Source organism: Strix uralensis, chromosome 14, assembly GCF_047716275.1.
Source record: "Strix uralensis isolate ZFMK-TIS-50842 chromosome 14, bStrUra1, whole genome shotgun sequence".
Classification (NCBI taxonomy): domain Eukaryota; kingdom Metazoa; phylum Chordata; class Aves; order Strigiformes; family Strigidae; genus Strix; species Strix uralensis.
Genome location: NC_133985.1, coordinates 3,086,614 through 3,103,082, shown reverse-complemented (window position 1 = coordinate 3,103,082; position 16,469 = coordinate 3,086,614). Strand labels below are relative to the sequence as shown.

Here is a 16,469-nt window from a genome sequence, read left to right as displayed (position 1 = left end):
CCCCGCTCTGACCTTTCTTTGTCTCTCCTTCTCTTCTGCTTCCACCCTTGTCTCTTCACTTCTTCTTTACCAAAACGTTTTTAAAAATAGCTGCACCACGCTCACCATGAAGGAGGGACACGCCCTTTGGCAAGAGCTCTCGTTCCTCCTCCCTAGCACCTTCCTACGGTCCATGCACCTGCAACTTCCCGTCCCCTCAGGATGAAGGCCACACTCCTCAGCCTCCAGTCCTCTCCGGGACCCGGCAGATAACACAGCAAGGCAATCACATGGCAAAGAACAGCTCCGTGACATCAGAACACAATCCACCACCCTCTGAAACACAAGCCCAAGACCCAGGTACTTCAACATCTAATAAAACAGGATCCGACTCAGTCGGGAACTCGAACCCATCACAGCCCACCACGACAACCCTCCAGGAAGGCTCACAAAGCACGGGGCAACCACAGCTCCCCAGCACTCTTCATGTACCTTGGGGAAGAACTATTCTTCCTCACTCATTTCCCACCTGCGCAATGACTGTTCAGCTCTTGCTTCCCCTTTCACGCAGTCAGGTTCTGCCAGAACAACACGGCAAGAACCTCCGTACCCAGGGGCATTGGTCCCCACGGAATATCTCTCAGCATTAGCATGATCCACGCATCACACAGCCAAACAAAAGCCACCCAGGAAACACCGCGGCATTTTCACTGAGAACATCTTCTGGATGCCCAACACATCCACTCCCAGAAACGCATTAAGGTCCCTCCTCCACCTGTCCCGGCTGCCGCCTGCTCCCACCGTGCCTGGAAGCAGCAGCAGAGGAACGAGAGCAGGCAGTGGTGCTTTGCTGCTCCAACCCTACAGGCATTACAACCCAGGCAACCTTCGCTCGATCCAACAGGAAAATGCCACAACTGAGCAGGAACAAAAGCACATCTGTCTCTCAAACACATCCACTGTAGGTGTGAGCGACTTACCTGGAGCATCACTGGGTGCTTCTTCAGAAATGAAACATTTTCAGGGAGGGGAATTGGATTTCAAGGATATTTTCCCTTAACATTATCAGTGTTTCTGGGGAAGCTGGACAGGAGAAAATGGCTCATGTTCTGCAAAAAGTGGACAATGCCCAGTGCCCCTCATGCACTTCTGTCACAGGGGAAGCAGGAGGGACACCTCAAAGCTAAGGACATTCTCTCAACGTCAACCTTAGCTCAGGAGACTCGAAAAGCCATTCCCCACACTGATGGACAACTGCCCGAAACTGCCACCCAACAGCTGCCAAAATTCAGCAGTCGGCATTTCATCCACGTTACCAATGTGAGAGAAGGAAAAAAAAAATGGATGGAAGTTTTTTGTGAGAGGAGAAGAAAAGCAAATATCCCATTCTGCTCTATTGAAACACAAGGTTTGACATCGTCTTGTATACAGACAATACTTGTTCCTCTCTGTAGCAGGACTAAGAGCAGACAGGTAACCAAGGAGAGGCTCAGAGAAGGCTGGCCAAATGTGATTGAAATTTGGAAAAGCTCCGGTTTGCCCAACACCATTCCCCATCCAAGGGGAGGGCTCCAAGCTGAGTATGGCAGATGTCTGCTCATCTGACAGGAACCGTACAGAGAACACCAAGGCACGAGGACATGCAGCGCTTCTGGAGGTCCTGAGAGGATCCCAGGCAAGCAGCACGGTGCGCCGGGCGTCTTCCCAAGGCTTTCTACTGCAATCCTCTATCCCAAGCCCTGGGAAACGGCATCTCCACAGCTGAGCACACATCCTCCAGTTCTTCCCCAGTGACACACTCCATGTTCTACACAGCATCTCCATTTCCTCAGGAAAGACGCTTCCCCACTCAAAGTCACCCTCCCCCTGATTGCCCCAAGCCCTACTCCGTGCCACTCGGAGGATCGCGGCCACAGTACCCACACATTTCTCCACCACAACACCAAGCCCCAGCACTAAAGCCCATACTGAGCATGACCCAGGCCTTCACACATCCTCACCTTCCCTCACAACTGGCACAAAGAACATCTGGAGGGATGCAAAGCCACACAGTGACTGGCAGGCTCTTCCCAGCTGCTGGAACTCCACCACGAATTCCTTGTGCCTCTTCAGCAATCTCAGATGGAAACACCACAGAGCTGCACAGCAGAGGTCTTAACGATTCTGTGATGGGAGTTGGGACAGCTTGTGCTGGGTTTGTGTGTGTGCCGGGTTTTTGGTAGCGGCAGAGGCTGCAACAGCAGTGGCCCCTTTCAGAAGCTTCTCGAAGCTCCCCTGGCTCCATGTTGACCAACTCTGCCTGAGCCAATTAGCGATGGTGGCTGTGCCTCTCTGATAACATATGTAAGGAAGGGAATGTGTGAGGAAGAGTTGTGAGAAGGACACCTGTGTGAACACCGAGGTCAGAGGAATAAAGGAGGAGGAAGGGGGGAGGTGTGCCAATGCAGAGACACCCCCCCTGTATCCCGAGGTGAGATGCAGGGCCCCCCACTGCCACCCATGGAGGTCCATGGTGGAGCAGAGATCTGCCTGCAGCCAGGGAAGGACTCCGATTTGCGGAGACAGACTCTACACTCAGAGAGTTATACTGCAGGTATGTTTACTCCGGCACCGGGGTGCAAGGGGATTTCTCCACAAAGCTTGCACCCCCCCAGCACATTTTACCAAAAACTTATCGAGTGTGCATATACATATTCATTGGTTACATAACACAAATATCCACATGCATGAGTGAGGCTGGGTTAGCTCTAGAGGCTGGTGTCAGCAGTTTATATTCTCTTTGCACCTGCACGTTGCCTCCTCGGGGCCATCTCCGGGGTCTGTTGGAGGAAGGCTCACAGTCCTCCTCACCTTGTACTTTTCCTTGGAGCATGTGCAGATTCTCTCAGCCAATTTCTTGAATAACAAGAGTGTTTTCAGCCGGTTTACTCATTCGATCTTATCTAAAAGTACCAGTGTATCCATTTCGACCGTCCATATATGGCTATCTTATTCATTACCAAGACTAAACTAGTTAGAGCACATCTGCTTTCCAAGCACAAGAAGCATATTATGCTGAACATGGTGATTCTTGGTAAGTTTCCACAGAAAACTGCTTAGTTTTGATGAACACAGTAGTCCTTGGTGAGCTTCCACAGAGCACTCACGGCAAGCAGGATTATTAAGCAATATACAGAAATCATTATAAGTTACTATAAGTAAATACGTTGCAAAGAAGGTGAGTGTTTCCTTGTATCAACTCATGTTGGAGAAACTTTGCAGAACACACTGTCTCCTGTGAGAGAGACACCACGCACGAGCAGGGGAATGTGAGGTTTCTGCCCTCTGAGGAGGGAGGAGTGGCGGACTGGCTGTAACCCCCCCATTCCCTGCCCCCTGTGCCACTGGCGGGGAGAAGGTAGAGAGGTCGGGATCAAAGCTGAGCCCAAGAAGAAGGGAGGGGGGCAAAAGGTGGTTTTTAAGATGTGTTAATGCTTTTCACTGTCCCACTCTCTCTGTTAAGTGTTGTCATTGTTAGTGTTTGAATTCAAGTGATGGTTTTTCTTCCTCTAACGAGTCTGCCTTTTGCCTGTAACCATAATGGTTGAGTCAGCCCTCTCTGTCTTTATCCCAATTCCCGAGCCTTTCACTTTATTTCCTCCTTCCCATTCCTGAGGGGGAAGGGCTGAGTGAACAGCTGCCTGGTGCTCAGTTTTTCTCTGGGCTCAAACCATGACAGAGCTCTGATCCCAGTCCACACGGATTTCATTCTTCAGGACAACCACACCAAATGCTGAAGCACCAGCGCACCCACGATGTCAACTGGGTGGGGGAATTTGTACCACAGAAAACCAGAGCTGGGCTGCTGTGAAGGATTTGGCACCAACATGCACATATCGGAGTTAAGCATGACAAGGGGACACACCATCTCTGCCGAGGCCGACTGTGCAAGTGCAGAAGGAGGGGAAATCAAGCACACACAGATTACACCCACCTCCTCCTCACACCCGCTTACAAATCCTGCCCAAGGAGGAGCAAGGAACCATCTCGGCAACATCAACGCATGTGGAAGCTGCTATGGATGCCCACCACTACACATGGACAGCGGGCTGAAGCACTGCCCGCCCACAACACTCTTCTCAAAACCAGCGGGAAATGGTTCATCAGACAATGTCCATCACTCTGCATCTCATCTCCTCTTACCAGCACATTCCCTACGGCAACCACGTAGCAGCACGAGGGACTGTCTCTGGTGGCAGATCTGCACAAAACATCATGAGCATTTTAATACCACACACTATCTCAAGATCCAGAAGGCATCAGAGGGTCCTGAAAGAACTGACAGATGGAGCTGCTAAGTCACTACTCCTCATATTTAAAAAGTCCTGGCAGACTGATGAAGTTCCCAGTGACTGCAAAAGGGGAAACATAACCCCATTTTTAAAAAGGGAAAAAAGGAAGCCTGGGGAACTACAATCTCACCTCTGTGCCCAGCAATATCACGGAGCAGATCCTCCTGGAAACTATGCCAAGGCACACGGAAAACAGAGGTGATTGGTGACAGCCAATGTGGCTTCACTAACGGCAATCACACTTCACAGATTTGGTGGCTTCTATGACAAGGTTACAGCATTGGTGGAGAAGGGAAGATGACTGACATCAGCTACCTGGACTTGTGCAACGCATTTGATACTGTCTTGCACAACATCCTTGTCTCTAAAATGGAGAGACATGGATTTGACGGGTGGACCCTTTGGTGGATAAGGAATTGGCTGGATGGTCACACTCAAAGTGTTGTGATCAACAGCTCCATGTCTGGGGGCAGATCAGTGACGAGTGGTGTCCCTCAAGGGGCCCTATCGGGACCACTATTATTTAACACCTTTGTTGGGGATATGGACAGTAGGATTGAGTGCCCCCTCAGCAAGTTTGCCCACGACACCAAGCTGAGTGGTGCGGTCGATACTCTAGCGGGAAGGGATGTGCCATCCAGAGGAACCTGGACAGGACTGAGAGGTGGGCCCGTGCAGGCCTCACAGAGTTCAACAAGGCCAAGTGCAAGGGCCTGCACATGGGTTGGGGCAATCCCAAACATGGACACAGGCCTGGCAATGAGTGCACTGAGAGCAGCCCTGCAGAGATGGACTCTGTGCTACTGGCAGATGAAAAACTGAATATGAGCTGGTAATGTGCACTCCCAGCCCAGAAAGCCAATCATGGCCTGGGCTGCATCAAAAGAATTGTGGCTAGCAGGTTGAGGGAGGGAATTTTCGCCCTTTACATGGCTCTCATGACACCCCACCTGGATTGATGGGTTTTGCTCTGGGGCACACAGCACAACAAAGGCATGGACGGGTCAGAGCAGGGACACAAAGATGATCAGGGGGCTGGAGCACCTCCCCTATGAGGACAGGCTGAGAGAGTTGGGGTTGCTCAGCCGGGAGAAGGAAAGGCTCAGAGGAGACCTCAGAGTGGCCTGTCAGTACTTAAATGGGACCTACAGGAAAGATGGGGAGAGACTCTTTATCATGGAATGTAGGGATAGGACGAGGGCTAACGGTTCTAAACTGAAAGAGAGAAGTTTCAGATTAGATGCAAGGAAGAAATTCTCTGCTGTGAGGGTGCTGAGGATCTGCAACATGTTGCCCAGAGAAGATATGCATGGACCGTCCGTGGAAGTGTTCAAGGCCAGACTGGAGGAAGCTTTGAGCAGCCTGGTCTACTGGAAGGTGTGCCCACTCACTGCAGAGGGGGCTGGAACTAGATCATTTTTAAGACCCCTCCAACTCAATCCATTCCATGATTCTGTGATCACGGCATCTTCAACAGCTGGGAAAGCTGCTATAGGTGCCCATCACTACACAAGAACAGCAGACTGAAGCACAATGCTCCCACAACACCCTCCCAAAATGGGAGCAAAAAGGTCACTCAGTTTTCAGCAGTCTTCGTCTCACCCCTCACACCAACACAAGGCCTACATCAGGCAGGCAGCAATGCAAAGGACTGTCTCTGGCGGCAGATCTGCACACAACATCATGAGCATTTCAATACCACACACTATCTCAAGATCCAGAAGGCCTCCAACTCCAGAGCAACTGCCACAATACTCAGACCTTGCTCAACACCAACAGCATGCCCAGCTCTCAAGCCTGCTCAGAGCATGACCCAGGCTTTGCACATCCTCACTTACCCCCATGACCGGCACAAAGAACATATGGAGGGATGCAAAGCCACACAGCATCTGGCAGGCACTTCCCAGATGCTTCAACTTCACCGTTCACTAATGCTTTGTGCCTTTTCAGCAATCTCAGATGGAAACACCACAGAGCTGCACATCACAGTTCTTAAAGGGTCTGTGCTTAGAGCTGTGACAGTCTGATCCCAGGCCACATGGATTTTGTTCTTGCAGAAGAACACATATAATGCCAAATGCAAGCGGTCTCATGATGTCAACGGGGTGAGAGAATTTCTATGATAGAAAACCAGAGCGCGATGCTGGGCTGGGTTTGGTGTGTACGTGCACATCTCTGAATGAGTTAATAATGGCAAGACAACACAACAGCTCCACTGCAGCCACCTGGATTTCACCCACCTCCTCATGTGTCCTTACAAATCCTGCCTGATGAGGTTGCCATCATGGCAACACCAACGGCTGTGCAAGCTCATCTAGATGCCCACCACAACACAAGGACAGCAGATGGAAGCACTACCCTCCCACAACGCCTTTCCCAAAACCGCAGCGAAGATGTTCATCAGACAGTATTCAGCAGGCTGCATGTCACCCCCCCTTACCCTCACATTGCCTACAGCAGGCAGCACCAGCACAAGGGACTGTCGGCGGCGGGAGATACTCATAACCTCAAAAGACACTGTGGGCATTTCAGTCCCACACACTAACTGCAGATCTAACAGGTCTCATAGTCCAGACCCTTGGAGCCTGGGATTCGATCCCAGGCAGGAACACTCTGTGCCCAACCTGCCTCAAGCTTTCCTCTGGGCGTCCTCCACTCCCCACTCTGGGACACGTGTTCTCAAGACAAGCACATCAGCTCCCATAACCGCCTTCTTATGACATGGCCCATGGTCTTCCCAAGGATTTCCACTTCCTGCAGACAAGTCCTCCCACTCCTCAAGGTCACCCTTCACATCAGGCAACGGCCAGACCCTGCTCAGTGCCACATTCACCTCTGTGACGTGTCACAGTCTCCTTTCACACCTCAAGGCTCAAGTCGACCTCCCATCCGTGAGAGCACGATAAAAAACCACACAGAGGTATCACATACACGGTGCCAGCAGACTTTCTGCTCCTGAACTGTCACGTCTGGCCACGCTTCAACTATCTCAGATGGAAATGCTGCAGACCTGACAGCAATACTCTTTCTAAAGGTGGTGTGGAGACAGTTCTGAATGGCAATGGCATTGAAATCATCTGCGAGAGAACAACCCAAGTGTTGATGATCACCCCTCTGTAATGGATGCTATTGACTTGTGTAGAGAATTCTGTGTAGGTTTTGTTTTGGTGGGTTGGTTTGGTTGACTTTTGCTTCTTTGCTTGTTTTTCCCAAAAGATTTCCAGGGCTTCTATTGTAAAGGTGTGGCTGCTGATGCAAATTTTGAAAGAACAACATAACAGGACAGTGTACGTCACCCCACTTCTCTGGCCAGGAACGCAAGTCCACAGCCTGGGAGACGAGGGGAGCAAGAACAGAAAAATTCCATTTCCAACACCTACCTTGGAGGAGACTCCTCTGCCTGAATAACTGATATGACTAAGTGCAGCTGACACATGCTTGGGGAAAAAGAAGTCCATATCGCCTCCCTACTTTCTTAAAGACTCTGGTGAGACAAGTGAAATGGAGGAAATGCACCAACAGGAGAAAAATCCCCGAAGTCCCAATTGTCATCTTGCATCACGTCTCTTCAAAGGACAATCATCCTTGAATGAAGTCAAAGTGACAATGGCTCACACTTCATGGCCACAGTGGTGAAACACTGGACACGAGGACAAGGTATTAAGTGCGTGATCAAACACACACAGATTACACCGGCCCCCTCAAACCATCCACTTACAAATCCCACCTGAGGAGAAGCAACGAACCGTCATGGACACATCAATGGATGTGGAAGCTGCTATGGATGCCCATCACCACACAAGGACAGCAGGCTGAAGTGCTACCCTCCCACAACCCCTTTCTCGAGACAAGAAGGAAAAGGTCAATCAGACAGCATTCAGAAGTCTGAACATCACCCCCCTTACCAACACATTCCTACGTCAGGCAGGCAGCAGCACAAGGGACTGCTCTGCTGCAAGATCTTCATAACCTCAAGAGACTCTGTGGGCATTTCAGTACCACACACTATCTCAAGATCCAGAAGGCCTCCAACTGCAGAACCTTGGAGCCTGGGAAAGGATCCTGGGCAGGAACATTCTGTGCCCTTCCCGCCTCAGGCTTTTCTCTGGGCAACCATTGTTCCCCACTCTGGGACATAAATTCTCAAGACAAACACATCATCTCCCATTCTTGTCTTCTTCTGATATGTAGAGGGAATCAAAGAATGAGATGAGAGATGAGGAGAGGGAACAACAGGAAACCAAAACTGATACCAGCCCACTCACCACCGGTAACAAGACAGTACAGAGTGCTTGGGGACCATCACCACCACAGCTGGTGTGTCCTGCACTCCTTCAGCAAGCTCGGGTGCAATTGTCACACACCAGCAAGCAAGAGCGGCCCCAAAGCCCACGTCGTGGCACCTCTCCCCGCAAGCAGCAGTGACTTGACTGAACGGGACGACAACTGCCACCCACAACAGCAAAGCCCAGCGGAGGACGGGAACTGCTGCTGCTGGGGGCGGCGGCAACGCCTTCACTTCCCCCCCACCCCCGCAGCCCCAGCAAGAGCCCCGGGGCTGCGGGGAGGACGCGAGGGCAGAGGCAAAGGTGCCACCACCACCCGTCAGCCCCCGCCACGCACCCACCGCCCGCAGGCCCCGCGGGATGAGCCCGGCTCCCACCAGCGCCTGCCCACGGGACGCGCCAGAAGGGCGGCAGCGGGCAAGGGGCGTCGGGGGAAGGGCCGGCAGGCGACAGAGGGACGGAGAGAGGCAGGGAGAGAGGGAGGGAGAGAGGGAAGGAGGGAGGGCCACTGACCGTGTCCAGCAGAGCGGGCGGCTCCGGCTGCGTCTCCTTCGCCGCGGGGCCGGGCGGCGGCGGGAAGTTGGGGCTGAAAACCATCAGGTCGCTCTTGCCCGCGCCGTCCGCCACGCACAGGCTCCGGCTCTGCCGCTGCGAGTACGACCAGCTCCCCACTTCGCTGGCGCACACCAGCGTCGCCGGCCCGGGCCCCGACAGCACGGCCGCCCGCGGCGCCCACCGCGACGCCCCGTACAGCACCACCGCCAGCAGGAACAGGCTCGACACCGCGCAGATGGCCACCACCAGCCACACGTTCGTCGCCGCCGCCGCCGCCGCCGCCCCCGCCGGGCCGCCCTCCGCCGCCCGCAGCCCCGACCCCGACGAGGACGAGCCCGCGGCCGCCAGCGCCGCCTCGGCGCCCTCCACCAGCGACACGCTCAGCGTGGCCGTGGCCGAGCGCGCCGGCTCCCCGTGGTCCCGCACCACGATCACCAGCCTCTGCCGCGGGCCGTCCGCCTCCTCCAGCGCCCGCGCCGTGCTCACCTCGCCGCTGTACAGCCCCACGCGGAACGGGCCCTTCCCCCGCGGCTCCCACAGCTCGTAGCGCAGCCACGCGTTGTAGCCCGAGTCCGCGTCCACCGCGCGGATCTTCGCCACCACCTGCCCCGCCGGCGCCCCCCACGCCGCCCACGCCCACCACGCCCCCGAGCCCGGCCCCGACGCCGCCGAGCCCGCGGCCCCGGGCCCCGGCCCGCCGCCGGCTGCCGGCAGCAGCGCCGGCGCGTTGTCGTTCTCGTCCACCACGAAGAGCTGCACCGTGGCGTTGCCGCACAGCGGCGGCTCCCCCGCGTCCACCGCCCGCACCTCGAACTGCAGCACCTGCACCTCCTCGTAGTCCAGCGGCTGCAGCGCCCACAGCCGCCCGCTCTCCGCGTCCACCGACACGTAGCTCGACGCCGCCCGCCACCCGCCGCCCGCCGCCGCGCCCCCGCCGCCGCCCTCCCACACCGAGTAGCTCACGCGCCCGTTGCCCGCCTCGTCCGGGTCCCGCGCCCACAGCCGCGCCAGCTCCGCGCCCGCCGCGTTGTTCTCCCGCGCCAGCACCGTGTACACGGCCTGCGCGAACGCCGGCGCGTTGTCGTTCACGTCCGACACCGGCACCCGCACCCCGCGCCTGGCGCGCAGCGGCGGCGCCCCGCCGTCCTCCGCCCGCACCTCCACCTCGTACTCCGACACCCGCTCCCGGTCCAGCGCCTCCCGCAGCACCAGCGAGTACGAGCCCGCGAACGTCGCCACCAGCCCGAACGGCGCCGCCGGCCACACCGCGCAGCGCACCCGCCCGTTCGCCCCCGAGTCCCGGTCCGACACGCTCAGCAGCGCCACCACCGTCCCCACCGGCGCGTCCTCCGCCACCGGCACCGACAGCGACGTCACCCACACCTCGGGCGCGTTGTCGTTCACGTCCAGCACCTCCACCACCACCTTGCAGTGACCCGACAGCGGCGGCGTCCCCTTGTCTGTCGCCTTAACGTGTAGTTCGTAGAAATTCACTATCTCAAAATCCAGTGCGCCCGTCAGTCTGACCTCCCCGATCTCGGCATCAATGCTGAATACGTCTGCGGCCGAGGGAGGAACAAAAGTTTCAATTGCATACGTTACATCTCTATTACTTCCCACGTCCGGGTCTGTGGCGCTCACCTGCGTCACCAGTGTCCCCGCAAAAGCGTCTTCAGGCAACAACACGTTGTAAACTGACTGGTTGAACTGGGGCGCGTTGTCGTTCACGTCCAGCACCGACACCACCAGCTCCATCGTGCCCGTCAGCGACGGCCGGCCCCCGTCACTCGCCGTCAACACCAGCCGGTGCACAGGCACCGTCTCCCGGTCCAGCGCTTTCGCGAGCACCAGAAACAGGGATTTACTGCGCGAGTTACTGTTTTCTTCCTCTATTCTAAAGTGCTCGCTGGGGCTGAGGGTGTAGGAGAGCTGCGCGTTGGCCCCGATATCCGCATCCGACGCGCCCTCCAGCGGGAACCGAGAGCCCGGCAGCGTGGTGAATTCCGCGATGCTGAGGTTTCTGCGGGCGGCGGGGAAGAGCGGGGCGTTGTCGTTGATGTCGGTGACCTCCAGCTCCACGTGGAAGACGCGCAGCGGCCGCTCCACCAGCACCTCCAGGCGCAGGGCGCACGGCGCGCTCTTCCCGCACAGCTCCTCCCGGTCCAGCCGCGAGCTCACCACCAGCGCCCCGCTCGCCCCGCTCACCTCCACGCTCGCCCGCCGGCCCTGCGCCACCAGCCGCAGCCGCCGCGCCTCCGCCTCGCCCGCCTCCAGGCCCAGGTCCTGCGCCAGCCGGCCCACCACCGTCCCGGCCTTGGCTTCCTCCGGCACCGAGTAGCGCACCTGCCCGCCGCCCAGCGCCCAGGCCGCCGCCAGCACCAGCACCCGCACCGCGGGCGCCCCGCACACGCCCATCGCCGCCGCCGCCGCCGGCACCGGCCTGGGCCCCGCACGGCTCCCCGCCGCCGCCCGCACGCCCCGGCTCTCCTGCCCGCCCCGCGCCGCCCCCCCGCGCTCACAGCCGGGCTCTCCGCCGCACCGGGGCGGAGCCGCCCGAGCCGAGCCGCCGTTTCTGAGCCTGCAGCGACACCGTGTGCTGCTCCGCCGCCTCACGCGCTGCCCACGAGCGCCCGCGCCGCCGGCCCCGACCTGCTCAGCCCCTCTCCCGGCCCTGACCGCCCTTCTGCCCGCTCCTTCGCTCTTGCTTTCTCCTCCTGCAGCGCTCTCTGCTTGCACACAGCCCTCGCTCGCCCTCGCCCGCTTTCCTCTTGCCGCCTCCCGCTCCCTTTTCCTGACGTTTCTTCCTTTCTCTTCCGACTCGGTTCGTCTCTTTCCACGACCGTCCCTCTCCTCCTTCTCTTCGCTCTTTCTTCTCTCCCGTCTTCCTCTTCTCTTCCTTCTCCTGCTCGGGCTTGCCCTGCCGCCCCCCGCTCTCTCCGCCCCTTGCCCTTCTCTTTCCACCCTTCTCTCTTCTTTCCCCCCGATCGCAGCTCACCAGCCGCCGCCTCCGCGGCCGAGACCAGCAGAGTCGCACCCATCGGCGCTAATGACGGGGCAGCAGCGCCGGAGCGCGGGACTCGAGCCAAGGCCGAGGCTCTCAGGGACCAGCTCTGTTCAGCGCCGAGAGCTCAGGTCGGTGCGTGCCGCTCATCTCCTTTACGGTTCCATTCTCACTCCTCCGTGTCATCGTCCTTCCTTCCTTCCTTGCTGGCTTGCTTTTTACTTGCATAGTGTCGGTCCTTCGGCTCTTTTTCCTTTCCATCTGCATTTCCTTCTGCCATTTCATTTTTCACACCATTTTTCTCTCTTCCCTTTCTCTTTCCTTCTTTCCCCTGTTTCAGTTTTGCCTACCCTCTTCTTCTGTTCTTCTTCTTTACTAAAATGTTCCCAAATGTCTACACCATGCTCACAGTGAAGCATGGACATGTCCCGTGGAAAGAGCTCTCCTTCCTCTTCCTCACCACCCTTCACCAAGCCTTGCAGAGTGCACCGCAGTACCGAGGATGCCGAGTTCCTCAACTCCATTCAGCATCTCGAGATAACATCAGTGCATGCTGGGAATCTTCCTCAATCATCTCTTCTTGCTTGCTTGATTGCAAGGAGTCCTTCCTTTCCTTCCTTTTTTAACTCCTCCTTTATATTTCTTTCCTCCTTTCTCTTCTCTCTTCTTTCCTCTCTTCCTTTCTCTCTGCCTTTTTCTTTTTGCCCCGCTCTGACCTTTCTTTGTCTCTCCTTCTCTTCTGCTTCCACCCTTGTCTCTTCACTTCTTCTTTACCAAAACGTTTTTAAAAATAGCTGCACCACGCTCACCATGAAGGAGGGACACGCCCTTTGGCAAGAGCTCTCGTTCCTCCTCCCTAGCACCTTCCTACGGTCCATGCACCTGCAACTTCCCGTCCCCTCAGGATGAAGGCCACACTCCTCAGCCTCCAGTCCTCTCCGGGACCCGGCAGATAACACAGCAAGGCAATCACATGGCAAAGAACAGCTCCGTGACATCAGAACACAATCCACCACCCTCTGAAACACAAGCCCAAGACCCAGGTACTTCAACATCTAATAAAACAGGATCCGACTCAGTCGGGAACTCGAACCCATCACAGCCCACCACGACAACCCTCCAGGAAGGCTCACAAAGCACGGGGCAACCACAGCTCCCCAGCACTCTTCATGTACCTTGGGGAAGAACTATTCTTCCTCACTCATTTCCCACCTGCGCAATGACTGTTCAGCTCTTGCTTCCCCTTTCACGCAGTCAGGTTCTGCCAGAACAACACGGCAAGAACCTCCGTACCCAGGGGCATTGGTCCCCACGGAATATCTCTCAGCATTAGCATGATCCACGCATCACACAGCCAAACAAAAGCCACCCAGGAAACACCGCGGCATTTTCACTGAGAACATCTTCTGGATGCCCAACACATCCACTCCCAGAAACGCATTAAGGTCCCTCCTCCACCTGTCCCGGCTGCCGCCTGCTCCCACCGTGCCTGGAAGCAGCAGCAGAGGAACGAGAGCAGGCAGTGGTGCTTTGCTGCTCCAACCCTACAGGCATTACAACCCAGGCAACCTTCGCTCGATCCAACAGGAAAATGCCACAACTGAGCAGGAACAAAAGCACATCTGTCTCTCAAACACATCCACTGTAGGTGTGAGCGACTTACCTGGAGCATCACTGGGTGCTTCTTCAGAAATGAAACATTTTCAGGGAGGGGAATTGGATTTCAAGGATATTTTCCCTTAACATTATCAGTGTTTCTGGGGAAGCTGGACAGGAGAAAATGGCTCATGTTCTGCAAAAAGTGGACAATGCCCAGTGCCCCTCATGCACTTCTGTCACAGGGGAAGCAGGAGGGACACCTCAAAGCTAAGGACATTCTCTCAACGTCAACCTTAGCTCAGGAGACTCGAAAAGCCATTCCCCACACTGATGGACAACTGCCCGAAACTGCCACCCAACAGCTGCCAAAATTCAGCAGTCGGCATTTCATCCACGTTACCAATGTGAGAGAAGGAAAAAAAAAATGGATGGAAGTTTTTTGTGAGAGGAGAAGAAAAGCAAATATCCCATTCTGCTCTATTGAAACACAAGGTTTGACATCGTCTTGTATACAGACAATACTTGTTCCTCTCTGTAGCAGGACTAAGAGCAGACAGGTAACCAAGGAGAGGCTCAGAGAAGGCTGGCCAAATGTGATTGAAATTTGGAAAAGCTCCGGTTTGCCCAACACCATTCCCCATCCAAGGGGAGGGCTCCAAGCTGAGTATGGCAGATGTCTGCTCATCTGACAGGAACCGTACAGAGAACACCAAGGCACGAGGACATGCAGCGCTTCTGGAGGTCCTGAGAGGATCCCAGGCAAGCAGCACGGTGCGCCGGGCGTCTTCCCAAGGCTTTCTACTGCAATCCTCTATCCCAAGCCCTGGGAAACGGCATCTCCACAGCTGAGCACACATCCTCCAGTTCTTCCCCAGTGACACACTCCATGTTCTACACAGCATCTCCATTTCCTCAGGAAAGACGCTTCCCCACTCAAAGTCACCCTCCCCCTGATTGCCCCAAGCCCTACTCCGTGCCACTCGGAGGATCGCGGCCACAGTACCCACACATTTCTCCACCACAACACCAAGCCCCAGCACTAAAGCCCATACTGAGCATGACCCAGGCCTTCACACATCCTCACCTTCCCTCACAACTGGCACAAAGAACATCTGGAGGGATGCAAAGCCACACAGTGACTGGCAGGCTCTTCCCAGCTGCTGGAACTCCACCACGAATGCCTTGTGCCTCTTCAGCAATCTCAGATGGAAACACCACAGAGCTGCACAGCAGAGGTCTTAACGATTCTGTGATGGGAGCTGGGAGAGCTTGTGCTGGGTTTGTGTGTGTGCCGGGTTTTTGGTAGCAGGGGAGGGCGCAACAGTGGTGGCCCCTTTCAGAAGCTTCTCGAAGCTCCCCTGGCTCCATGTTGACCAACTCTGGCTGAGCCAATTAGCAATGGTGGCTGTGCCTCTCTGATAACATATGTAAGGAAGGGAATGTGTGAGGAAGAGTTGTGAGAAGGACACCTGTGTGAACACCGAGGTCAGATGAAGAAAGGATGAGGAAGGGGGGAGGTGTGACAGTGCAGAGACACCCCCCCTGTATACCGAGGTGAGATGCAGGGACCCCCCTGTCACCCATGGAGGTCCATGGTGGAGCAGAGATCTGCCTGCAGCCTGGGAAGGACTCTGATTTGTGGAAACAGACTCTACACTCAGACAGTTATACAGCAGGTATGGTTACTCCGGCACCGGGGTGCAAGGGGATTTCTCCACAAAGCTTGCACCCCCCCAGCACATTTTACCAAAAACTTATCAAGTGTGCATATACATATTCATTGATTACATAACACAAATATCCACATGCATGAGTGAGGCTGGGTTAGCTCTAGAGGCTGGTGTCAGCAGTTTATATTCCCTTTGCACCTGCATGTTGCCTCCTGGGGGCCATCTCCGGGGTCTGTTGGAGGAAGGCTCACAGTCCTCCTCACCTTGTACTTTTCCTCGGAGCATGTGCAGATTCTCTCAGCCAATTTCTTGAATAACAAGAGTGTTTTCAGCCGGTTTACTCATTCGATCTTATCTAAAAGTACCAGTGTATCCATTTCGACCGTCCATATATGGCTATCTTATTCATTACCAAGACTAAACTAGTTAGAGCACATCTGCTTTCCAAGCACAAGAAGCATATTTTTGCTGAACATGGTAATTCTTGGTAAGTTTCCACAGAAAACTGCTTTGTTTTGATGAACACAGTAGTCCTTGGTGAGCTTCCACAGAGCAGTCAGGGCAAGCAGGATTATTAAGCAATATTCAGAAATCATTATAAGTTGCTATAAGTAAATACATTGCAAAGAAGGTGAGCGTTTCCTTGTATCAACTCATGTTGGAGAAACCTCGCAGAACACTGTCTCCTGTGAGAGGGACACCACGCACGAGCAGGGGAATGTGAGGTTTCTGCCCTCTGAGGAGGGAGGAGTGGCGGACTGGCTGTAACCCCCCCATTCCCTGCCCCCTGTGCCACTGGCGGGGAGAAGGTAGAGAGGTCGGGATCAAAGCTGAGCCCAAGAAGAAGGGAGGGGTGCAGAAGGTGTTTTTTAAGATGTGTTAATGCTTTTCACTGTCCCACTCTCTCTTGTTAAGTGTTGTCATTGTTAGTGTTTGAATTCAAGTGATGGTTTTTCTTCCCCTAACGAGTCTGTCTTTTGCCTGTAACCATAATGGTTGAGTCAGCCCTCTCTGACTTTATCCCAATTCCCGAGTCTTTCACTTTATT

The 16,469-nt window shown here is 55.3% G+C and overlaps 1 protein-coding gene across 1 annotated transcript; it reads right to left on the bottom strand.

Annotated features, from left to right (window-relative positions):
* Positions 1-8,024: 8,024 nt before the first annotated feature.
* LOC141949949 (protocadherin alpha-8-like) lies at positions 8,025-11,585 on the bottom strand. The gene is made up of 3 exons (XM_074884136.1): positions 8,974-11,585; positions 8,576-8,756; positions 8,025-8,037 (listed from the first exon to the last, which is right to left on the bottom strand). The coding sequence occupies exons 1-3, from the start codon at positions 11,564-11,566 to the stop codon at positions 8,025-8,027; spliced, it is 2,787 nt and encodes a 928-aa protein (XP_074740237.1). The 5' UTR covers positions 11,567-11,585.
* Positions 11,586-16,469: the final 4,884 nt, after the last annotated feature.

What these genes read in the sequence shown, in the direction of transcription:
- LOC141949949 (XM_074884136.1), bottom strand. Translation starts at nt 11,566, where the DNA reads ATGGGCGTGTGCGGGGCGCCCGCGGTGCGGGTGCTGGTGCTGGCGGCG. An exon ending in CGTCCCGTGGGCAGGCGCTG is followed by an intron (nt 8,757 to 8,973) that starts GTGGGAGCCGGG and finishes TGTGGGTGGCAG; the next exon opens with TTGTCGTCCCGTTCAGTCAA.